The 21,454-nt window shown below is 55.1% G+C and overlaps 14 protein-coding genes across 14 annotated transcripts; 4 read left to right on the forward strand and 10 right to left on the reverse strand.

Moving 5' to 3' along the window:
* Positions 1 to 1,020: 1,020 nt before the first annotated feature.
* On the forward strand, positions 1,021 to 1,134 carry GNI_059770 (hypothetical protein; the record flags this gene model as incomplete). Its single annotated transcript, XM_011136182.1, has 1 exon — positions 1,021 to 1,134. A coding segment is annotated over one exon (114 nt), but the record flags the coding sequence as incomplete, so codon positions are not given.
* Positions 1,135 to 1,568: 434 nt separating this feature from the next.
* On the reverse strand, positions 1,569 to 1,996 carry GNI_059780 (AAA domain protein; the record flags this gene model as incomplete). The annotated part of the gene is made up of 2 exons (XM_011136183.1): positions 1,569 to 1,597; positions 1,657 to 1,996. The coding sequence occupies 2 exons, from the start codon at positions 1,994 to 1,996 to the stop codon at positions 1,569 to 1,571; spliced, it is 369 nt and encodes a 122-aa protein (XP_011134485.1).
* Positions 1,997 to 2,017: 21 nt separating this feature from the next.
* On the forward strand, positions 2,018 to 3,193 carry GNI_059790 (hypothetical protein; the record flags this gene model as incomplete). Its single annotated transcript, XM_011136184.1, has 1 exon — positions 2,018 to 3,193. The coding sequence occupies one exon, from the start codon at positions 2,018 to 2,020 to the stop codon at positions 3,191 to 3,193; it is 1,176 nt and encodes a 391-aa protein (XP_011134486.1).
* A 92-nt stretch (positions 3,194 to 3,285) lies between these two features.
* Positions 3,286 to 4,281, forward strand: GNI_059800 (hypothetical protein; the record flags this gene model as incomplete). The annotated part of the gene is made up of 2 exons (XM_011136185.1): positions 3,286 to 3,712; positions 4,160 to 4,281. The coding sequence occupies 2 exons, from the start codon at positions 3,286 to 3,288 to the stop codon at positions 4,279 to 4,281; spliced, it is 549 nt and encodes a 182-aa protein (XP_011134487.1).
* Positions 4,282 to 4,409: 128 nt separating this feature from the next.
* On the reverse strand, positions 4,410 to 5,638 carry GNI_059810 (putative transmembrane protein; the record flags this gene model as incomplete). The annotated part of the gene is made up of 2 exons (XM_011136186.1): positions 4,410 to 4,675; positions 4,738 to 5,638. The coding sequence occupies 2 exons, from the start codon at positions 5,636 to 5,638 to the stop codon at positions 4,410 to 4,412; spliced, it is 1,167 nt and encodes a 388-aa protein (XP_011134488.1).
* Positions 5,639 to 5,899: 261 nt separating this feature from the next.
* On the reverse strand, positions 5,900 to 6,389 carry GNI_059820 (putative small nuclear ribonucleoprotein Sm; the record flags this gene model as incomplete). Its single annotated transcript, XM_011136187.1, has 2 exons — positions 5,900 to 6,091; positions 6,213 to 6,389. 2 exons carry the CDS (start codon positions 6,387 to 6,389, stop codon positions 5,900 to 5,902), a joined length of 369 nt encoding a protein of 122 aa, XP_011134489.1.
* A 213-nt stretch (positions 6,390 to 6,602) lies between these two features.
* Positions 6,603 to 8,255, reverse strand: GNI_059830 (acyl-CoA dehydrogenase; the record flags this gene model as incomplete). The annotated part of the gene is made up of 1 exon (XM_011136188.1): positions 6,603 to 8,255. One exon carries the CDS (start codon positions 8,253 to 8,255, stop codon positions 6,603 to 6,605), a length of 1,653 nt encoding a protein of 550 aa, XP_011134490.1.
* Positions 8,256 to 8,852: 597 nt separating this feature from the next.
* GNI_059840 (hypothetical protein) lies at positions 8,853 to 9,706 on the reverse strand (the record flags this gene model as incomplete). Its single annotated transcript, XM_011136189.1, has 2 exons — positions 8,853 to 9,052; positions 9,139 to 9,706. The coding sequence occupies 2 exons, from the start codon at positions 9,704 to 9,706 to the stop codon at positions 8,853 to 8,855; spliced, it is 768 nt and encodes a 255-aa protein (XP_011134491.1).
* A 270-nt stretch (positions 9,707 to 9,976) lies between these two features.
* On the reverse strand, positions 9,977 to 10,958 carry GNI_059850 (hypothetical protein; the record flags this gene model as incomplete). Its single annotated transcript, XM_011136190.1, has 2 exons — positions 9,977 to 10,670; positions 10,780 to 10,958. The coding sequence occupies 2 exons, from the start codon at positions 10,956 to 10,958 to the stop codon at positions 9,977 to 9,979; spliced, it is 873 nt and encodes a 290-aa protein (XP_011134492.1).
* Positions 10,959 to 11,009: 51 nt separating this feature from the next.
* GNI_059860 (putative RNA-binding protein PNO1) lies at positions 11,010 to 11,852 on the reverse strand (the record flags this gene model as incomplete). Its single annotated transcript, XM_011136191.1, has 1 exon — positions 11,010 to 11,852. One exon carries the CDS (start codon positions 11,850 to 11,852, stop codon positions 11,010 to 11,012), a length of 843 nt encoding a protein of 280 aa, XP_011134493.1.
* A 384-nt stretch (positions 11,853 to 12,236) lies between these two features.
* GNI_059870 (PAP2 superfamily protein) lies at positions 12,237 to 13,247 on the forward strand (the record flags this gene model as incomplete). The annotated part of the gene is made up of 1 exon (XM_011136192.1): positions 12,237 to 13,247. The coding sequence occupies one exon, from the start codon at positions 12,237 to 12,239 to the stop codon at positions 13,245 to 13,247; it is 1,011 nt and encodes a 336-aa protein (XP_011134494.1).
* A 150-nt stretch (positions 13,248 to 13,397) lies between these two features.
* On the reverse strand, positions 13,398 to 18,782 carry GNI_059880 (putative eukaryotic translation initiation factor 5; the record flags this gene model as incomplete). Its single annotated transcript, XM_011136193.1, has 3 exons — positions 13,398 to 14,962; positions 15,302 to 16,074; positions 16,519 to 18,782. 3 exons carry the CDS (start codon positions 18,780 to 18,782, stop codon positions 13,398 to 13,400), a joined length of 4,602 nt encoding a protein of 1,533 aa, XP_011134495.1.
* Positions 18,783 to 19,028: 246 nt separating this feature from the next.
* Positions 19,029 to 19,435, reverse strand: GNI_059890 (hypothetical protein; the record flags this gene model as incomplete). Its single annotated transcript, XM_011136194.1, has 2 exons — positions 19,029 to 19,054; positions 19,099 to 19,435. The coding sequence occupies 2 exons, from the start codon at positions 19,433 to 19,435 to the stop codon at positions 19,029 to 19,031; spliced, it is 363 nt and encodes a 120-aa protein (XP_011134496.1).
* A 614-nt stretch (positions 19,436 to 20,049) lies between these two features.
* On the reverse strand, positions 20,050 to 20,761 carry GNI_059900 (hypothetical protein; the record flags this gene model as incomplete). The annotated part of the gene is made up of 2 exons (XM_011136195.1): positions 20,050 to 20,260; positions 20,355 to 20,761. 2 exons carry the CDS (start codon positions 20,759 to 20,761, stop codon positions 20,050 to 20,052), a joined length of 618 nt encoding a protein of 205 aa, XP_011134497.1.
* Between the last annotated feature and the right edge of the window lie 693 nt (positions 20,762 to 21,454).

A 21,454-nucleotide genomic window follows, 5' to 3' on the forward strand; every position in this document is an offset into this window, starting at 1 on the left:
CTGATAATGTATGTGTGTGCATACCGGTACCGGTCTCGGCTTTTAGACAACAACTCTGTTCATCACATATCCTCCCGCCCTCCACACAATATAACATTTACCAACTAAGCGCCAACGCGCGTACAACTAGCGTGCAATTAGCGCACAAGATTTTGTCGCAGTCGGATGGGTTCTCTTTGCGGTGTCTTGCCTCGTAAAGAAGTACAACCATTCCTGCGCAATCTCCAAAGCAAAGGTAATTGTTGAGTCTGGTACTTGTTGCAGTAATATACTTGAGCGTGTGGGCAAGAGATGTGTTAGAATCGGAGTTGTAGTATAAAAGGTGTGACCGATACCGAGACCACATATAATCAGAATCTATGTTGTGTATGTACCGGTAGTCTCCTTATTGCTTCCGCATGTTGATGGTGTACTCCAGCGACATCAAGGTCGCACAAGAAGTTACTTATTTCCAAGGACAGCATGGCGGCACTTAATGAGATCTAGTCGTATTTCATCGAAAAGGAGAGTCATCACACTAATATTTATCCAGTCACCAATATTGATCCAGTATTATAACTAACATTATGCTCTGAGAAAGCGGGCACGTTGGTCGAAAAGATTGCGCGCGTGTTTGTGCACACACTTTTCGCGCGCCCCAATTCTGCCCAGCGCCACAAAAGGGACTCCAACTTCAGTTTCACACCCGCGGCCTACCTCTTATCACAGAATCATAATTACACCATAATTAATAACATTAATTATTATTTAAATCAAATTAGTACAAATTGGTGTATTTATTTAAATATGTCTCTAATAATGGTAGCAAACACGGCACTGTATCGAAATTCGGAGGGGAACAGTCTCATGAGTGAATGTTGGGATTAAAAACTACTCACGACAGACGGGTGCGGAGTAGGTGACTCGGAGAGAATTACTTCATTGTCGGTTAAAGGGATTTGATGCCATTTTGAGTGATAAGAATATCCATAGGAGAAGTAAGAATACCAGATGTTTTAATGGTTGTAATTGTGATCTTAGAATCAGTATATTTTGGTTTCTGGAGCCAAATTCTACGAACATGATCTCTATACCATCTTGTACCTAGACCTGGATGCATTCCTCTCCATCGGAATAAAGTTGTATGATTGCTAACGTAGGTTGTAAGATTGTATTTATCGCATAAGGAATTCAAACTACTGGACCAGCGAGATGGCAGCTGGTTATGACCAAGATGTATTGCTAATCTTCCTGGATAACCAATACTGTCAATAATTACAACTCGAATCTAAATACAACTCGCTAGAGGATGCCAGCCAGTCATGGGGCAAGGTATGGGTAGTGAGGGTTTAGGGTGGTTTACGTCTCGCCGTAGTCCAAGCAATTCGTCCAGGCTACTTATCAACAGACTCAGTTCCCGATGGTCCAGGACATCCAACAATATTAGTCCTGAGTAGAAAACAGAAGATTAAAATTGAACAGAATGATCGTCTAAGCCTGATCGTCTAAGCCTGATCGTCTAAGCCTGATCGTCTAAGCCAGATCGTCTAAGCCTGATCGTCTAAGCCTGATCGTCTAAGCCTGATCGTCTAAGCCAGATCGTCTAAGCCTGATCGATCTGCGATATTGTTAGCAGCGAATGGGGATAGACAGTGAGGGTGGCGCACGGTTACTTACGGTGCTTAGCTAAGGGTTGAGTCATCATTTCTTGAATCCGCATTCTCGTTATGCAATTCTCAGTATCAATATACAAGACCGACACATCGGGGTTGCATGAAAGTATAGAAGCGGCGAGGTTCATGAGTAATTGAGACTTGCCCGATCCCGGATCACCCACGATCTCCGTGATACCGTGATCTGGCGTGCAAAACCCATTTTCGTCAACACAACCAAACAGACCATTAAGTTGCCTGCTTCCAAAATCGATCTTCGGTTGGATGCATCTTACAGTAGGCTGATCTGGTTTGCAGTTGTTGAGAGTGTATTGAATTGCGTTGAATAATCCTTTAAGGGTCATTGACTAATTTTGATCCCTTTGATGAAAGTCCTAATCACCAGATTAGACACTACTGACTCTAATGAAGAAGAAGACGACGACCGAAGCTGGCTAACTGACTCGGAGGATTTGGACCCAACCAAATTCTACACCAGCAATAGAACACTGGACACAGACAGAGCCTCAGGCCGCATACAGGTCGGTCGACAGAAAGTTGTTAAGGACCGACCTAGAGCCGAAATGGCTCGCTGCGCAGTATGTAGACGGCTCATGAACCCCGACGAGCCCCAGGAAGCCATGAGTTCTGACACGAATCATGGCACACTCGTGTCACCACCGCAACATGGGAGTGTGTTCGAACTGCCACACGCGTGCGTGTCAGAGGTGCCTTGCGTTCGGTCGCTTTGTCGGCTCAGCAGCTTGAGGCAAAAAATATTTGCAGAATTACAGGATATTGCTCCGTCTGCCGGTAATGGGGCGCTCTGGTCAACAGGCATGTTCATTTTAATGATCCCCCTACGCCGCCGTGACGGGTCGTTCAACAAAATGTGGCCAACCGCCGCATACAGGCTCCGGTTTGGCGGTACTACGTTGCAGGTTTCGCTCTCACGCGACTTCGATGATGCAGTGAGTGGTGACCGGATTTTCCACGGCCGATTTTGTGTGCCTGCCCGCCACGGGATCAGTGCCTCGGTTTGCTTCGTCTCTGGAGCAAGTGGTGGCGGCTCGGAGTGGGGGGCCGGTCGAGGGTCAGCGGATTACGACGGAGACTACGAAATCGAGCTCGGCCGTGACAAGATGTACTGTTTAAGAGACGGGACATTAAGCAATGACTTGACGTGCTTGCTGCCAGGCATCGAGTTAACGCTGGCGCCGACGCTGGCGACTTTGGGGTCCCTGCATCTGGCCTACTGGGACGAAGTGGTGGGGACCTGGACCTCCAGAGCCTTCCAGGCACCGGAACTTTCAGACGAAAAGAACAAAGAGCCGCAAACGTCGGTTCCGCAAACGTCGGTTCTGCAAACGTCGGTTCCGCAAACGTCGGTTCCGCAAACGTCGGCTCGTGTGCTGATCAACACAAGGCGTTGCATCTGTCGAGTGTACCGCACCGACGAGCAGACGGGCTGCGAGTTCCGCTTAACCGAAGACCTCCTCATCTCCTCGCCAGGGACCTACATCATCACCGAGAGCTCCGCTACCAAATGCGCCACGGTGTAGGGGCACCAAATGAAGCACGAGGCGGGGCGCTCGGCATCGGGGTCCGCCACACGATTTTTCCAGCACCATTGGATCGCACCCGTTTTTGGTACATGTGGTTCTTGAAGCAGCCAACCGCGAAAGGCAAAAACGATGAAAAGACCACCGCCAACAAGCAGCCGGGCGGCAAGGAGCAGCCGGGCGGCAAGGAGCAGCCGGGCGGCAAGGAGCAGCGGGGCGGCAAGGAGCGGGGTGGCAAGGAGCAGCGAGCGCGGGGCGAAACCTCGCGGAGTGACCAGTTGGCGACCCGCGACCGAGCAGATAACGTCTTACCTCCGACTCCGGTGCGGGTGCCCTTGAGCCGGGTGCTTTCGGGCGATTTCCCCATCGACGCGCCCGCCTTGTCGCAGCTACGCGCGAAGATCTCGAGAGACTTCGGCCCGAAGGCTCTGCACGACATTTCATCGGTGGGCACGCCCTCCACGGACACGTCCCCGCCAATGCCCAGCTGCACTGGCACAACGGATATAACTGCCAGCTGTGCCGACGTTACTCAATCCAGACCTCGGCGAGGCGACGCTCCACCCTCTGCGCGGACCCAGTCCTCCGCGGGGGGCCGACCTTCAACACGAGAGGGCCGGTCTGCAACACGGGGGGGGCGACCTTCAACGCGGAACCAGTCGTCAAGGGGGAATCAACCCTCAAGGCGGAATCAATCGTCAACGCGGGGCCAACATGACTTCGGGGAATCGCCGGGCGAGATTATCGACGGGCGGTCAGTGGCTGATCAAATGGATGAAGTAATAACAATCCTCCAGGATCTGAGGTCCTCGGTCACCAGCATGTCTCTTAAACAGGCAGCCATGCGAGCTGATCTCAACCGACTTCAAAGGGAACTGAATGCAATGTGAAGCCGACTGTGCCGCGCCGCCGTGACTTTCCAATTTTAAGGTCCAAGACAACCTTAAATAATCTTCCCATTTTTAGCTTCTTCTGAAATCTTCTCACCTTTAGTTACAAATTGCTCAGGTGGCCCAACAGTCATCGGACTGAAAGAGTTCAGTCACCCGACGAGGCGCGCCTTCAGTGAAATTATTCATACGCTTTAAACGTAACTTTTATGTGGTACGAACACCCATTCGTATGTTCTTCAACTTGAGCTATTTCCACCAGAAAAGCAGAGGTGGAGTGAAGCAGTTGGAGTGAAGCATTTGGACGAGAATCGCACCAGCTGGATCTATAGCTGGGCTTTGTCTTTGTTCAACTCGAGCATGCTCGCGGCCCGGCTGGTTTGTCTTCGCATCTGGAGTGTGCCGTAGTCGTCCGTGAGACGCATCTGCGGAGTATCGTCAAGAGGCAGACACTGACAGATGACCGTAGCGTTGAACACAACAGCTGCCAATCCGCACTGACAGGCAATATAAAAGCACAATGCGTGGACATTGTCCAGTTGCACTACCACGTAAGGATACGTCGGACTTGCCGTTTCCCAGATCACATCCTCTAAGCAATATGAGTTTGGAAGTGCGTTTAATGTACGTGTTTTCATGTGTGTGTTGGCTGACTGATAAGATCTCGGTACGTGAGTATAACTACCCCATAAGAGAGGAGAAAGCCTGATCCTATAGCGGCTAACCAGTTAGTAAGGGCCCATAAAGGTTTCATGTACTCGAATTTCAGCCAGTGGACCGCGGCCAGGACGATGGTCGTTAGTAGGCACACGATTGCTAAGGAGAACATGCTAGTAAATAGGTCTCGAAGGGGGCTAAGTTTTGACTTATCAACAACATCTTCGATATCCCCCTGGAGCTGTGAGAAAGTCTGTTGAAATCGCTGACAAGAATTCTGGAACCTCGGCGTGTCCGGGGAGATCCGGGCCGAGATGAATGCAGGGATCTCCTCATTCTCATCGTAACCTGCGTAGCTTTGATCGACGCGTTTAGCAGCCGTCGCTCGAGTGGGAACCTCTGCTCGAGCCGGGACATCTTCTAAAACGGGGGTATCTTCTAAAAAGGGGCCATCTGCTGGAACCTGGGCATCTGCTGGAACCCGGAGGCTTGAGGTTTCGTGAGGAGAGTCCTTGTGAGGAGAGTCCTCGTGAGGGGAGTCGTCGTGAGAGGAGTCCTTGTGAGGGAAGTCCTTGTGAGGGGAGTCGTCGTGAGGGGAGTCCTCTTGTGTTGTGGCGTCAGCTTTCACGAAAGGGTCGGCTTCCGTCGTCCCACCAACGGCTTGAGCGGTGGTTCGGAGTATTTGAACCGGGGCTCGGAGGGTTTGAGCTGCCATTCTCCGCAGAGCTGCCGTTTTGACGCCCGATGTGCGTTTCAGAACGGGAGGGTCGACGAGGTCGCTGGTCGCCCTTTCCGTAGCAATCTGCTCGTCGGGGTTACAAGCCTCGGTTGACTCGACTATGATCTTATGCAAGTCCGACCGAATACGGCCCACGTGTATGGCTGTCGGATCCGCCATAATGGGACCTTGGAGAATGTCTCCATCTATAAAGTAGTAGTCCACTAGAGATATATGTCCTGACTCCAAACTGCATGCTAGAGCAAACGAGGTCAACGTTATAACAAAGGCAATCAATGACACCAATGTAGTTACTCGTATATTCAAAAAGAGGAAGGGACCACTCCCCATTTTCCGCAGACACCACCAAGAAGAAAACCCGGACTCGAGGTCGAGCCAGACAGCCGGAACATTCACAACAACAGAGCTCTAACACCTCTGCTAGATTCGCCCTCGACCACTATTCAAAAACAAGTTGCCGCCTTGGTGCGCCTTCATCACCATCTGACGCCTCTGCTGACCAATGCCCAAACCCTTCTGTCCTTTGGCTTTTGCGAGCTTGAACATCGGCGCATACCGCAGCATGTCCGGGAAAATAGTGAACCGAATTTGGCTGCCTCGAACGAATACCAACTACAAAGTTATTCATATCACCAGCGCATTCATACCAGCCCCTCCATACCAGCACGCCTTTTTTCGGACATACACATGTTCTCGCCACCTCCGCCTCCGTACCCTCCGCCACCGTACTTACCTCTAGGGGGGTGGCTTTACCACTCTTGCTGGTGAAAGTGGTTGACACCAGCAGAATATTCATATTGTCTTCAACATTGGCGAGAGTACCGCGAACAGTATCTCCAGTCTTCATCTCGACTGTTACCGTGTGGCCTAATGACTCATAGTATAGTTTCAATGGGATCCCTACATTCATCTTTTTATTTAATTCCTGTCATCGCAGCCCAAGAAATCTCTCTCCGCATGACACAACCCTGCAACTTTCGTTGCACCCCACCTCGCAGCCCAAGCCCCTTCGATCACGAATAAAAGTGGAATAGTTCAGAGGTGTAAAACACGTTATTAAGTGTATTCTGTTTGCGAGCACACGCGTGTTTGCGAGCACACGCGTGTTTGTTTGCGCGCGCAATTAGTTGTCGAGTAGCTTAGCGGCGATGCCATCGATGACTTTGGGGTACGGCGGCCGGAGGAGTGGTGCGGCGAGTGCGTCGTGCAGGATTTGCGAGACGAGGTGGTTAGCTTTGTAGGCCTTGCCGCCTGCGAGCATGCTGGCGTTGGTGGCGGTTTCGACGGCGACTTTGGCTGCGACGGACTTGGCGTTGTTGCAGCGTTCCTTGGTGGCGGGGGGGTAGGGCATGTCGGTGATTTGGGTGAGTGCTTCGACGAAGCCGGCGGCGGCGTCGATGTTCAGTGCGAGGGTGCCGAGGGTGGTGCGGACGAAGGGCGACTGTCTGGCGTTGTTGTCGAGGAGTTGCAGGAGCGCGGCGAGTGCGCCTTCGGCGACGCCTACGAAAACGGAGGCGAAGAGCAGCGTGCTCCAGTGGCGCGCGTTTATGCCGGACAAACTGCCTGGGAAGCCGAGTCTGCAGGCGGCCTGGGCGCACTGGAGGGTGAGGCCGACGCTGGCGGTAGGACGCATGCCGAGCGGGTCCCAGTGGTCGTCGAGGAGGAGTTGTGTGCGGTGCACGAAGAAGCCGTCGACGGCGTCTTCGGATTGCGGGACGCAGCGCGCGGCGCACATGAAGTAGTCCGCATCGGGTCCAAGGGTGGCGAAAGACTTGCGACCGGTGAGTTCGAAGAGCCCGTCTTTGTTGCGCACGGCGATGGTTTGCGTGAGTCGTAGCTCGCCGCCGCTGCCGGGCTCCGAGTTGGCGACGGCCATGATCTGGCGTTCCGCAATGACCTGTTGCACAAGCCAGAGTGTGTTTTGCTTGAGTTCCTCCGCGTGCTGGGCGGGAACGGCGTACACCGGCACGGTCGCCGCGGCCGAGTTACCGAGCGGCATGGCCATGGCGAGGGCGGTGCACGGCGCACGGGCGGCCAGCTTGCGTACGGCCTTGGCGACGTCTGCGAGAGAGTCGCCGAAGCCGCCGTACTCGATGGGGATGGGTGCGCCAAACACACCCGTGACACGGAAGTCGGCGATGGTATCAGGGTGCACTCGGATCTGGCCCAGTGTATTTTGTTCCTGTTCTCGGGCGACCCAGCGTTCGAGATGTTCGTCAACGATGGGTCGGATGCCAAGGAAACCTTTCTTGAGGTAAACCGGCGCGCTGGCAATGGCGTGGAAGGTCTTCAAGTAACGGCCTTTGGCGGAGAGCAGCAGCGGCATGGTCTCTGCCGGTACGGGTGCGACGGGGTTGCTGCTCGGCGGCGCGTAGACGTTGACGGTGGGCGCTTCCTCGAGGCAATGGACACGGTGGAACGCGCCCTGCGGCAGGTAGCCCTCCTCCCCAGCGGCGATCACCGTCACCTGGTACTCGAATTGCCCGTCGGGCAGCGGCACATACGCCTCCTCCATGACGCGGCCGCGTGCCACATGCAGCAGTACTGCCGCCTCGGCATGACCGTGCAATGTCGACGCCATGCCGGAGAGGAAGAGGAAATGTGCTACTTCGTACTCCTCCGTCCGACACAACGTCTGCCGGTAGTACACACCGTTCGCCGGTCCCTCGCTAGCCTTGGCCGGCGCCGTTGCGGGCGTACCAGTTGCCGCTAGGATCGCCCGCAGTTTGGCTGCGTTCTCCTCAGAGTCGACCGGCAGGGGAACCTCTACAGACATTTCAAAACAAAAAGAATACAAGACGATGTTTCGGTCCACTGCGACATCTCTTTAAAGCGACACCGTCCGCCTCAGAGTATTGGTGAGGAAGTTTTTCCATCCATCCCATCCATCGCCCAAAACACCCCATCCATCGGCCCCGCTGGTTCCATGGGCCAGGCCTTTTGGCTGGTCGCGGGACAGCTGCAGCCGGCACGCAGAATCCCGAAAGAACCTCAACTCGACGAACCTTGTCACAGAAATCAACTGCTCGATGAACCGCACTCACTCACGTCCACTTCCGGAAACTCGGCACCATCAACAGTCGATGGCATACGCTATGGGGGTACACGCACATACTGAAAGAGTTGGCCACATTCAGGCGAACAAGCCCCCTTACTTTCACATAAAAGTTGGAGCGCATTTCTTCACTGAAACGACGAGGCATATTCGGGCATATTCGTTCGGCGATCAATTCAGGTGAGGCAGCAACTCGGACGAATCAACAACTCGACGGTGGCGGCTTTCAACCACAACCGGATTCCTCCGACCGACCGGATTCAGTCCTCTTTGGGAAAACCGGGATCGTCGGACATATTTCAGGTCGTCAGTCAGTCTCTACTCGGACTCGTTGTCACTGGTAAAATCGTCGTCATCATCTCCCTCCTCTGTTAACCGATCACCACTCCTATTTGATTCTAACTGCGTAGCAGCTGTCTTAGGAAAGGCTGACAGTTTGGGCATGAAGCCCACGAGCTCGGGAATTGCCTCGATCCTTAACTCACGATGCTTGGAGAGTTTGCGAACACTCTTCGGTTCTGAAGGGAAATACGTGTGTTAAGAACCCGAGCGAATGGCAAAACGTGTTTGTGACCAGGTGGGCGTGAGAAAGCGTGTAGCCTACGACCACGAAGACCGGTAGAGGTGCGTCCTGCTTTGCCGGCTTTGCTGCTATATCGTCTTAATAGTAGCTTGTATAATTCAACGTCGGGGGTTTCTGTTGCTTTGATTTTGGCTTTGAGATGGGGGAAATTCCGGATGGCTGGTAGCAGTTGATTTTTATAGTGAGTGGTCAAGGTGGGAAAAGCCTCAGTATCAGTTGGTTGCCAGACTTCTAGTGCATGGTTGCTTTCCGCGTAGTTTGCTTTGAAGAGCTCAAACCGGACATTGAGTGGTTGGTCGAAGACGGCAAGTTCCTTCTTAGACTGGCGTAGTCCGTCTAGAAGCGTATGGGTTGGGTGCCGGTCGCTTAGGGAGTCCGTTAATGACAAACTCAGCTGCCCTACCTGACCGAGCATTTGTCTAATTTCCTCCACCGTCTCCGCCTGACTCTGCACCGCCTCTCGCACCTCCTCCGTGGCCATCACACCCACCGGCGGAATGGACCCATATACAGGCCCGGCTATCCTCATATGCCACAAGACGCGAAGTCCCGCCAATTTGTCCGACAACTGAATTGCATCGTCATCCATTAGATGTAATTTCCTCACATAAAAATACAGCTGGCGGGGTACAGCTTCGCGCAATCTGGTAGAGCACCACCCAATGGGGTAGAGCACTGCACAGTTGATAGCACTATTCGCAAGTTGGGACTGGAACTTGATTCGCAAGTTGGGACAGGAACTTGATTCGCAGGTTGGGGTGCCCTTCGTTAAAGCACCGTTCGGTTAAAGCACCGTTCGGTTAAAGCACCGTTCGGTTAAAGCACCGTTCGGCCAAAGCATCGTTCGCTTAAAGCAAAGTTAAGAGCACCACTCGGTGAGGACATCCGTGTACCAAGTGTCTAGGAAGCCGTTCCGCATGGTGATGCTTTCTATGGCTGTGTCTGGAGGTATGTCTCGATACTTGATGAGGTGCCAGCCTGCGAGGATGGTGGCGTAATCACAGCCTGGTTCGTCGATAATGAGTATGTTCTTTTTGCCTTTTTTGGCGAGTTTTTCGTTGGCGTATTTGCAGTAGATAACGACTACAAAGTCGTCAGGTGCGGGGGAAGAGCTAAAGCTGGTGTTTTCGAGACTGATGCCTGGCGTCTTGACGAAGAGCCGGCGCGCGCTAATGTTGATGATGGTTCCGATATTTAATCGTGATGTGAAGTTTTTGCTGCGCATGAAATGCACGCGATGGATGGCGTAGGTACCGACGTGTGTCGGCGTAGGTGGAATCAACTCAACCGGACCCGGTAGTGAGTCCGACAACGCACTCCCGCTGGACAGCGCCTTGTACCGCTTCAGAAACGCACTCATGCCTCCCTCCAAAATGTACACCGCAGCCGGCGGATATTCCGCACTCACTAACGCGTCGACCAACTCCTGGATAGCCGGGTCCTTATGCGAACTCGAGTAGATCAGCACCGTCACGTCCCACGCCCAGTCCAAACCCTGCGAAGCGTCCCACTTGGCTTTCGCAGTCGCGATGTGCTTCTTCCGGAACGTGTCTCTGCAGCGCAAAATATTCCCCAGACACCCGTTGGCCCCGCCTCAGGCAGCGTCGGTTCCGCCCCAGCTACCGCTGGTCCCACCCGGTTGGCTCTGCGCCCGCCCCTTACTCTGGTCGTTGGTCATGCAGCACAAAGTAGTCGCCCCATAATGAGGCCTGTTGAACCAAAGAATAAAACCGGGATTGCGAAACGATATAAACGGGAAAAGGGTCCTCATAAGGCTGCACCGCATCGGGGGGCCAGTTGGCAGGAGGCTCAACTGGTTCCTTACTGATCCGAGCCCCCATGGCGGTTTTCCTATGCCAAACACGCGTGTGCTGGCTGCATCCTGTGGCAGGTTATGCCCGTTCCTTCATTCTTCGGGATACGACACCCAAGTGCGAGTGTACTTTGTTCGGGGGCGCCCCTATGATTAAACTACCAATGGCGTCTCTTGCCAATGTAATGTTTTCGAACCCGCCGAGCAGATGCACATTCTTGTCTTGAATCAAAATACGGGTCCTGGTGGCGTTTTGGATTGCGTCGCGCGTCCTGCCATTTTTACCGGCAACCCGACCGATAGCTCTGCTCAAATTCTCGCCTTCCAGACGACGCACTTCAGTTATCTTGAATGACTGTAAGAAGATGTCCTCCAGACGAAGCACAGCGAGCGCGTCCCTCACCTGGAAACCAACCAAAAAAGCTTTGAAATACTCCACCGCTTTTGTTACGTGGCTTTCAAGTTTCCTAACCTCCGCATCCGAAGGCTTCTCTTCCGCCGAAGACGGCTCACTCAGAACCCATGCCGGAACTATCCAGATCTGCTTCACCCGCGGAACAAACTTCACGGCTAATTTGAGTTCTTCGATAACTGGCTTCGTCAGCTCCACCCAACTCTTCTTTAAGGCTCCGATGCGGTGCTCCGGTGTAATTACCTTCTTGGTCAAAAGCTTTCTCAACTCGCTCCTTTGCTGCTCCTGAGCACTTATATGCTGCGCTGTCACCGCAGACTCCTCAATTGGCTTGAAGCTCACCTCCTCCACCGCCACCGGCACCGGGTCCACCGGCTGCATCACCGCATCCGTCTCCTCTTTGGAGGGCATTTCATTGTTCGCCTCGTACGGGACACTGGTCACTGCCTTCTTCGCCGACCGCCTTTCCTTTTTCGTTCTCACCGGCGTAAAGCCGTCGTCCACGTTCATTGAGGCCGTTAAAAAATGCCGCGCACCCGCTCGAATAATGCAACTCCTTCCATACCTCCATGAAGTGGGATGGATCAGCCAATGCACTGTTTCACGCTACTTCTCAACTGGGTTGAAGGGGGGTTTGAGACAGCTGTCTATTTCTTCTAATTTTGTGTTGTCAAAACGGCGAGATAAAAGTAGTGTTTGGTACTTAGGCTTGAGCTTGGGAATATTTAAACCGCCGCGCAGCTGTACCGACGAACACCTCCCACTGGTTGGAACGATACGTAAGCGGAAAGCGAAGCAAAATTATGTAAGGATTTTCGATTGAAGCCCAGCACACGCGTGTGCACACGCGTGCGCGGGATGTTGAAGAGTTTATTGGAGCCCATGTTATTGCAGATGTCGTCCTCGGACACGAAGCCTCGGTGGAAGAGCGTATATGCGCTGTGGATCCCGATAGAATTCCCGGTTTTGGTTGGTGAGGTGTTGGTGAGGGCGTTTTTGTTGTGTGTTTACTACTACTACAAGTACATGACGCCGGTGCATTTGGTGATGGGAGACTGGAGCGAGCTGGCTCACTACTCTTACCCGTATTCGATGAATCAAGTTATTCCTTCGAGTACTTTGAACGTGATGGTGGTTGTGTTTTCCGTGTCTGCGGGAGTGGTGACGTGCATCGCGGCCCTGTTGTTGGCGAGGTCGCATTTATCTTTTTCGTCTCTGGCGCATTCGTTTGCCTACTACGGATTGGCGTCGTCTTTTTCGTTCACGTTGACGGCGGCTATTACGAATGTACTCAAGCAGTACTGCGGGAGGTTGCGTCCTGACTTTCTGAATCGGTGTTACCCGTCGATGTACAAGCCCTACGAGTTGCCTCACATAGATTTCGACCAGATCATGAATCCCCGGCTACCGTGCGAGCCGGGCACACCATTTGACATCCTGGACGGTCGGCGCTCACATCCTTCCGGTCACAGCAGCTACACCGCTTCCGTCTGCGTTGTAGCCGCTGTCTACGTATATCTGATGGTGAAGCGGATAGGCGAAGTGAATGCTCTCGCTAGAGTGCGTGCTCTGGCCGGCACACTCGCTGCCGCGCTCGCCATCGTGCTCCCCATCTACGTCGGCAGCACCCGCGTCCTGGACCGCAGACATCACGTCACCGACGTGATCGGCGGCCTCGCTCTCGGTACCGTCTGTGCTGGCCTCTCCTGCGTTCTCTACTTCAGAGAAACCACCGCCTTCCCGCTCCTGGTCAACAAACCAGCCACCAATAGCGCCCTCGGAGATGGAGGCGCCCTTGGAGATGGAGGGAAAGGGAAATACATCGTACACGAGATGACACCTCCCCAAAACCCCTACCTAGACAGCTACGGCCAGCAACCCATGGTCAAATCCTACAACCCGTGATGTACCCCGTGCTTTGCCTCCACTTAGTGACCTCCCATCCACCCCGTGGGATTCAACTAGTTTTCGCTGTGTGTTCAAATAGGTCCCACGTTGTCGATGCTCAAAACCGATTCTGTCTGTGAAGAGACTTCTCTGTTTGTGAAAAGGCAGTTACTTCTGCGCGGCCTCGTCGATCTCCTCTTCGGAGTCGGAGTCGTCGTCGTCATCGTCGTCATCGTCGTCTGAGACTCTCTTGGCGTCTGCTGCACGGTCGTCATCTTCGTCATCGGACGCGGATTCGGCCTCCTTGAGCCATTGCACGAAGGCGGCTGCGGCCACACGAGCCCGTTCCCTGGCCTCCAGCACCTGGCGTCGTTCGAGTTTCTTTTCTTCGTCAGCGGCTTTGCTGTCCGTAGCTGATGATCGGCGTTTGGACTTCTGCTTCGTGTCTGTGGTCTTGTCATCCGACTTGGTGGCGCCGTCTACCGACTCTGCACTTTCTCCAGAGGACCTGGCGGTGCCCTCTCCAGCCCCGGACGCCTCCTCAGCAGTCCCGTCTACAACCGCATCTTGCTTGACTTCAATTGGTTTGGTCTCTACTTGTTCGGCCGCCTCCGCCCGTTTCGCTTCTGGCTTCGTTATTTCCTCGGGGTCAACTCTGACAGAATACCGGCCCACGACAACGTCTTCTTCCAAGATGTCGCAGTTATATAGGGTGTGAAGTATCAGGCCGAACTGTTCCCAAGCCTGGGGTTGCTTCCTAGCCACGAACTGCTCCAATGCCTCTAAGGTAATGTCGCCATCAATTGACCGATCGCAAATGGCGCGTAGGTAGTTAGCCTGTTGCTTCAAGGTCTCGGGGTTTAGTGGCAACGGAGCAATGATGTCCTCCGCCGCAGTCTTCGCATCTTCGGCAATCGTGCCGTCAGCAGTCAGGTCCTTCGGCTTTTCAGCAGAAGAAGGGAACAGGGCAGCCAAGGTGATGTAGACGCGTAGGGCGCCGGAGAAGTCCTGGGCGACCTGGAGAAGCCGGACCTCCTGGAAGAAGTCCTTCGGTAGGGGGCGTTCGCCCTTACTGAGAAAATACTGCAATCGTTTAACGATGTCTTGGACCTCATCCGCGGAGTAGGACAGGGTTTGTTGGGCTCTGTGGTGATGTCGGTGGTGGTGCTTGTGCTTCTTCTTCTCGCTTTTGCTCTTTTCTTTTTTGTCCTTTTTCACTTTCTTCGCCTCGTCTTCCACGTCAGCGGCGCCGTCGGCAGTCTTGGTCTTACGGCGCTCCTCCTTCTTACCCTTCTTGCCCATGGTCGAATCGCCACCAGAGGGCGGATTTTTGACGATAAAAGTGGCTACCTTGTGACCGTTGTCCATGTCACCGGAATGACCACAGGCGTTGCACTTGCCCTGGACGCGGCCCTTCAGGACCAGCAGATCCACCTCGGGAAGCTTACACTTCGGGCACAGCACGAACCTCTCGATAAACTTGTCAATTACTGTCTGCACGTCCGCCTCCGAATGAATGCCATTCACAATCGCTTTACCCTCAGCCATTTCAAACTTACTCGACGCACCCAGCTCACAACCACAGAACTTCGTCGGATACTCCGGAGCACGTTTCAGGGCGCGTGCAATCTCCCCCATGTTCATAATATTTGTCTTCACGCCATTGCCACGACCCTCCACCTTGGCCCTCACACGAGGCATCTTGTAACGATAGTTCGGATCATCGTGGTAACCTAATAAGAGACCAATTCACACCACCTGAGGCTTAGGCATGTTCCCTTGGCCACAGGACTTCAGCCAGTCGAAGGCGCGCGCCCGTAATGTCGCCAGCGACGTGTACGGGCTCAGGAAGACATCGCGGCCAGGGGGGGGGGGAATATATATGCGGGTTGAGCAGCCCGGGTCGAGGGATTGAGGTTGCTGTGGACATGGAGACCTACACGAGTGTTTCGGGGTAAGTCTTACTTGGAATATTAACGGTGGCCATTGTTCTTCGGTATCTTTATAAGGTAGGGAGGTTAAGTCCATGCGCTTCACTAGAGTTCTTTAAAAATTTTGGCGGGGGGTCTTACTGACCCAGACCCGACCCAGGAATTTATCACCACCGATGTGCTCGCAAAGGCGGCCGTTATTAGTGAATGACCATTCATCACCGAGCGGTTTAAAATAGTCGCAAGAGTACGACGAAAGGCTATCTGTGCGATCCTCGTCGACAGTCCGACGATTCTTTCGACTGTTCTTTGAGTCCCGTGTCGCTCCGGGGTCGGCGACCTGGGGGGCGGCGTCGTCGTCTTCTTGCTTTATCGTGGATGTGGTCGAGTCGGCCGGGGTGCCAGCGGGTGTTGGGAAGTAGAGGGTTTCAGGGAGTGCTTTTTGGCTCCCTAGTTGGGCCAGCCAAGTCTCGAAAATGGCTTTGTTACTGAGACCGGGATCAGCGTCATCAACCTGGAAGTAGAGGACACGGTCGTCTGCTTCCAACGTCAGACCCTGAAAGCGGTCCGTATCATTGGTCGCGAGCGGAATTCCCTGGAAGTTGATGAAGTCGCCGACGTACATATCTCCACGCACAAAAGAACGATAGTCATCAGGCAGCGAAGGCGCCTTGACCAGCCGCCCACCGCGCGGCTCTCGCCTCCTCCGGAAGAGCGAATTCACGTCTCTATATGTGGTGTGCCACTGCCCTAAGCGCTTCTTCGTCGCCGCTACAACAGGGTCCTCAATGTCCTCCCACTCTTCCGCATCAGCACCCGCCGTCAGTGAACTTTCCGCCGCCCCAATCAACACCTCCTCATCCCCCGACCGCCGTCCCGGCTTCTCCTCCTTGACCTCCCTCATATAATTACAACTAAAAATTCCAAACTCTCGCTCCCCCACGGGGCAGCCCAAAACCTGAGAAAAACCGCCCAAGAAAGGCAAGCAGCCTCTCAGGGTCAACCCACTCGCCGGGCGGGAGCCTGCGCCCATTCTACAGATACCGATGTGCCGTTGAACCGGCTCCCGAACTCGATGCCACACGCCACACAAATGTCCTGCTTCCACTGCTCCGATTTGGGGGACCCAAACGGACCCCCGTACCGACCCACAAACACCGACGCCTCCTTGGGTCTGCGAGAACCGATGTGGTGATAACTGATGCTCCCCTGTGTGAACTGTTCCTCTGGATAAAAGCTGCCCGGGACTGTGCTGAACCGGCGGGGAGGCCCGTCAGTTCGGGGAAACCCGTCGGTCGAGTGCGAGCTGTCATGCTCGCGCTATCACCCGGCGTTCAGGGAAAGGAAGTGGGCCTTACGAGTCGAATAGTAGTTTGCAGTGGGTTCCTTTCGGTGGAAACAAGAGGACCTTGGACATGCCGGATACACCCAGCTCAGTTCGCAGTAGGCGCTTTAGACTCACTTCTGCCTTCCGCTTCTCGCCTTGGGTGGCCCGCAGTTGACGCGGGATCCAGCTCACAAACACCATGCGGACGTGGTCATCCTCCCAGACCTGACGGGCCGTCGATCGGTCCTCATTTCCGAGCGGTCCGGTCATTACCATCATGTTCAGGGCCGAAGGCAACCCGGCCAGCGCCTGGGCCCCCACAGCGGCCACGGGCTGAGCCCCCATTACCTGAGTTCCCATCCCCTGAGTCCCCATTCCTTGGGTCCCCATTCCCTGAGTCCCCATTCCCTGAATCCCCATTCCCTGAATCCCCATTCCCTGAATCCCCATTCCCTGAATCCCCATTCCCTGGGTACCCATTCCTTGGGTACCCATTCCCTGGGTCCCCATTCCTTGGGCTCCCCTGGTGGCCGAGGGCCTAGCAGCCATGGTCTTAGGGGCTATGGGCTGAGTGGTCATGAGCTGAGCGGTCATGGGCTGAGAGCCCAGTTGTGAGTAGGTATTTCGAAGGCCGAAGCCAGGGCCCAGCAGCTCCGGCGTGAGGGCAGGAATCAGATGGCCGAGTTCCGATCCGCGTCGATGCGTGCCTAAGGGTGCGATCAGTTGCACTCCATTCGCGGTAATTAGAGGGTACGCAGGTGTGCGCTTCAGGTTCTGTTCTGTCGGGGAGAAAGGCAGCACCGGCACTGGCAGAACGCCCGGCGCTTTGCTTCCGGTGCTCGTCGGAGAACTGCTGCTCCCGCTGCTCGGGAAAAAGTCAGCAGTGAAATTGAGAGGCTCGGCTGTAAAATTCAGCGCGTCACTCTCATGTTGCTCGGTCTGCGGGTCATTCATACACTCGTCCACACGCTTAGTTGCCACACGCTTCGTTTCCACACGCTTCGTTTCCACACGCTTCGCCTCCACACGCTTCGTTTCCACACGCTTCGCCTCCACACGCTTCGGGGCCCCAAATTGCCCTTGCCCTTCGTTGTCCTCGTCGTAGTCCTCGTGGTTATAATCGCCACGACTGCAATCGCCGTACTCTCCCTTGACGTACGGATCGAAGACAGCGGCGTCACCCGTGAGGGAGAGCCGCTGTCCGTACAGATGGCCGTCCGCGGTCTCGGTCGTCAGACAGTCGGAGAGCTGTAGCTCCGGCGGGTCGTACTGGATGGGTAGAGACAGGGACGCACTGCGCTGGCCGCCCAGTCCTTCGGGCACGGTGAGATCTCGAATGATCCGGTCCAGAGTGTTCTCATTGACTTGCGACATGGACGCGGACTTTTCCGCCCGAGGCAGTTCCTGCAGGCTGAATGTGTGGTCGTCATAGGTCATTTCATACGCGTTGCCGTTGTCGTATGCGTGGCCGTTGTCGTACGCGCTGCTGTTGTCGTAGGCCTTCCCATGGTCGTAGACCTTGCCGTGGTCGGTTGGTTCACGCTTGGTCAGTTTGTGTGGTGTGCAGTGCATGACTGCGGGGGTGCTTGAAGTGACCTCCGAGTCACCCAGACTCCGGGACATGAGGAGAGGTGGACTGTCGGCGAGAAGCGCACTTTCAGCGAGAAGGCCCGAGCTATTCCTGTTGGCGCCTGGTGAGGTGCTGATATGGTGCAAAATCTCACGCAGCGCCTGTTCGTCGTTCCAAGTCGGCGGCAGCGAGCCCAAATTACTCCCTGAGAGCGACGGCGAGTGGCTCCGATGCCGGCTCGTGCCCGACCAGGTCGCGTGCGAAGCGGTTGTTTGGGCGGAAGCCGGCGACGGCACGCGCAGCGTCTGCTTCTCCTGTCCCTCTGGCGCGCACGGACTACCTTGCTCATCGCAATCTTGGGCGTACTCTTGGCCGTACTCCGGCGCCGCGAATTCCGGCGTCGTGAACTCTGGCGCGCCGTATTCCGGCGTCGCACACGTGTGTGCTGCGCTCTCCTGCGCTCCGTATTCTTGGGTTTTGCCATCTTGGGCTCCCCCAGTGTGCAGTGCACCCGTGTGCGCTCCACAAGAGTGCGCCCCGCAGTCTTGGGCGCCGCCGGTGTGCGCGATGGCGCCGTTTGGTCGCAGCCCGATGAGCGTTTGTCGGTAGAGGTCGATGTGGTGGCGGGCGATCCGGGCAACGATGGTCTCATCGGCGGCGGTCCAGCGGCGGGCGACTTCGCGCGCAATTGCCTGGGCTGCGTACTCGGCAGCCTCGCCTGTCATTGACCTTTATATTTTATTAAAACGTGATAGCTCCCCGCCCTCCCCCCCGACAGCCCTCCGGTCATGGCCCCAGGCATGGCCACCCGCCCTCCAGCCATGCCTCCAGCTAGCCCCCCCGCGATGTTGTTCCTGACACGATAGGTGAGGCAAATGGGTGGCGCGGCCGGACCGACTTTGAGTCTGCGTGCACGGCAGACGCCCTCGACACTGCGTTCCTTCCTCAGACACTCTTCGCCGAGACAGACGTCAACGGCGAAACTTTGCACCTCTAACTGCCCGGCGATGAATGCGGCCAGCAAACCCACTGGGAGCTCACCGGACACAACCATGTGCGGACACTTTAACCGCTGCGCACCTGGACACGCGCTGTCAGGCATGAGGTGCAACATCACCGCAGACGAACTCGCCTTCAAAGCGCCCATCACCTGACTCGTCGTCGCCTTGCTCAAGGCCTCCATCTCACACGTCACCGGGCCTCCGCCCTTTTGGTACAATGCCACAGACTTCTCCGCCGCGTCCAATCCCAGGAAACATAATAACCGTTTCTTCATCCGCGCCTCCTGACACTCGAAGTAAGGTAACAACTTGTCCACTAGATGTTGCATCCGCTCGTCTTCACTACAACCACGACCACCATCAACGACGACCACCATCAACGATGACCACCATCAACCACGACCGCATTATGTCACACCACCACCACTACTAGCCAAACATCCTGTCCCCATCGTCGCTACGAACGTCTTCATCGGCAAAATCTCGCCAGATACACCCCATCAGCAGAACTTACTTTATGCTGTCTATCAGATTCCCCTCAACACTCATTTGGCATTTTGGACACGCCGACCGTCGCTGAATAAGGTGTCTCAGTATACACGTTCTACAGACTAACGTGAGCTGTACGGTGCAGGCGCGGTGCACAAGGGGGTGCGCAGTTTACAGGTGTGCAGACAGTCCTTTATGGTAGAAGCATTTCGGTAAAAACCTCCGCATATCGAACAGATTAGTTGGTCGGCTAGAGCACGCACCTTGAATGACACCTGAGGGGCAGATCGTTGCCACGCAGCAAGCACCGTACATCAATGCCTTGAGGCGTTTGGAAGAGGTTGACGTCGTTGTCAATTTTCATACAGGCCAGATCAAAAATTATAGGACATCCCAACAGAGGAGCTCCCCAATTGCATGCTGTCTCAAACACCTGTGTTCTAGCTGAAAACTGTGGGGCTAACAAGGATCACTGAAGATCACCTGCTAGACAGTTCGCTAACTAATTTTCGACGTGGCCCTTGAGAGACCACGGCGTTGTGTCAAAACCACTAATGAATTCATCGTTGCTCACCGGCTTGCCGTAAGAGATGGGTGATGGTGCGAAGCCGGTGCCCATATAGCCGTAGCCGAAAACGGACTCGTCTTCGATGGGATTGGATGCTCCGGCTAGGTCTTCAGGTCCGGCCCCGATGTTGGCGGCAAACACATCGCTGAAAGAAGAGTCCGTCCTGACACGTGTGTGTGTCGAGGGACGTGGATGTGTGTCGAGGGACGTGGATGTGTGTCGAGGGTGTGTGCGCTTACTTGTATTTCGGGTACAGTGCGAGCGAGCTGTCGGAAGCGGAGTACCATGGTTCGTTGGGCGAGTCCACGGCTGCCGTCCAGTTCGCAGCAGTGTTTCGTTGACCCCACTCGGCGGGAAGTTGTGTGACGGTACGGGGGCGGCCGCCGCGGTTTTTGCCGCTGGCACGGGCCTGTTTCTGAAGGGGGAGGCTGGCGATCACGGCGGCCTGAGGCGTCTGGAACTTCTCGGCGTGAGCCTTCGCGTTTTCCCAAATGTCCCGTGCGGAGCAGTAAGCCTCCTCGATGGAGGGGAAGCGTGAAAGAGCAACCCAACCAACATAGACGTTCTGATAACGAACACGGAAACCCTTCTGCTTCTTATCGAAATAAAGACCGGGTAGTGCCGGCAGCGACTCAGCTATTGACATAATATCATTCCGAATCTTCCGCTTGCCCGTCTCATCCTGCAATGTAAAACGCGATAACGCACTTCGTGCGTCTGCCTCGCCCCACGCACTAGCCGCAGTCCGCCCCCGCTTCCGCTTCCCCGCCTTACACACCGACTTCCGCACCGCACCGTCTCCTCCCGGTGAGTAATTCGCGTACACTCCCTACAAGGGCGCTGTCCAAGGCCGAATCGGCGGCCCCCAGAGGCTGCCCCCAAAGGGTGCCCCGAGGGAGACTCCCCTGGGTACGAGAAAGAACTAGGGAGGGGAAAGAACTAGGAAGGGGAAAGAACTAGGAAGGGGAAAGAACTAGGGAGGGGAAAGAATTAGGTAAAGACCGGTTCGAGGAGGAAGGTGCTGCGGGTCGGTACGAGGGGACGGTACGAGGGGACGGTACAGGGTCGAGGGTCTGTATGCAGGGATAAGTACCTCTGTGTAGGACGGGGCCAGTTGCTGTGAGCTCTGGGAGCATGGTCGTAATGAATGCGAGTTCGCCGCGGTTCCGGGCATGCCCGAAAGCGACAGAAGGGCTGTGTCGTTTGCCGGCGTTTCGTTACCCTCCCCGCCACCGCCTGACCCGTTCGCCAAGGCTGCTCCAGACAACGCGAGTCCGGACAAGGGAGCCCCGTTCATACCCGAGCCGTTCAGGCCAGAGCCGCTGAGGCCGGAGCCACT

The sequence above is a fragment of the Gregarina niphandrodes genome, assembly GCF_000223845.1.
Source record: "Gregarina niphandrodes unplaced genomic scaffold scaffold00009, whole genome shotgun sequence".
Classification (NCBI taxonomy): Eukaryota; Apicomplexa; class Conoidasida; order Eugregarinorida; family Gregarinidae; genus Gregarina; species Gregarina niphandrodes.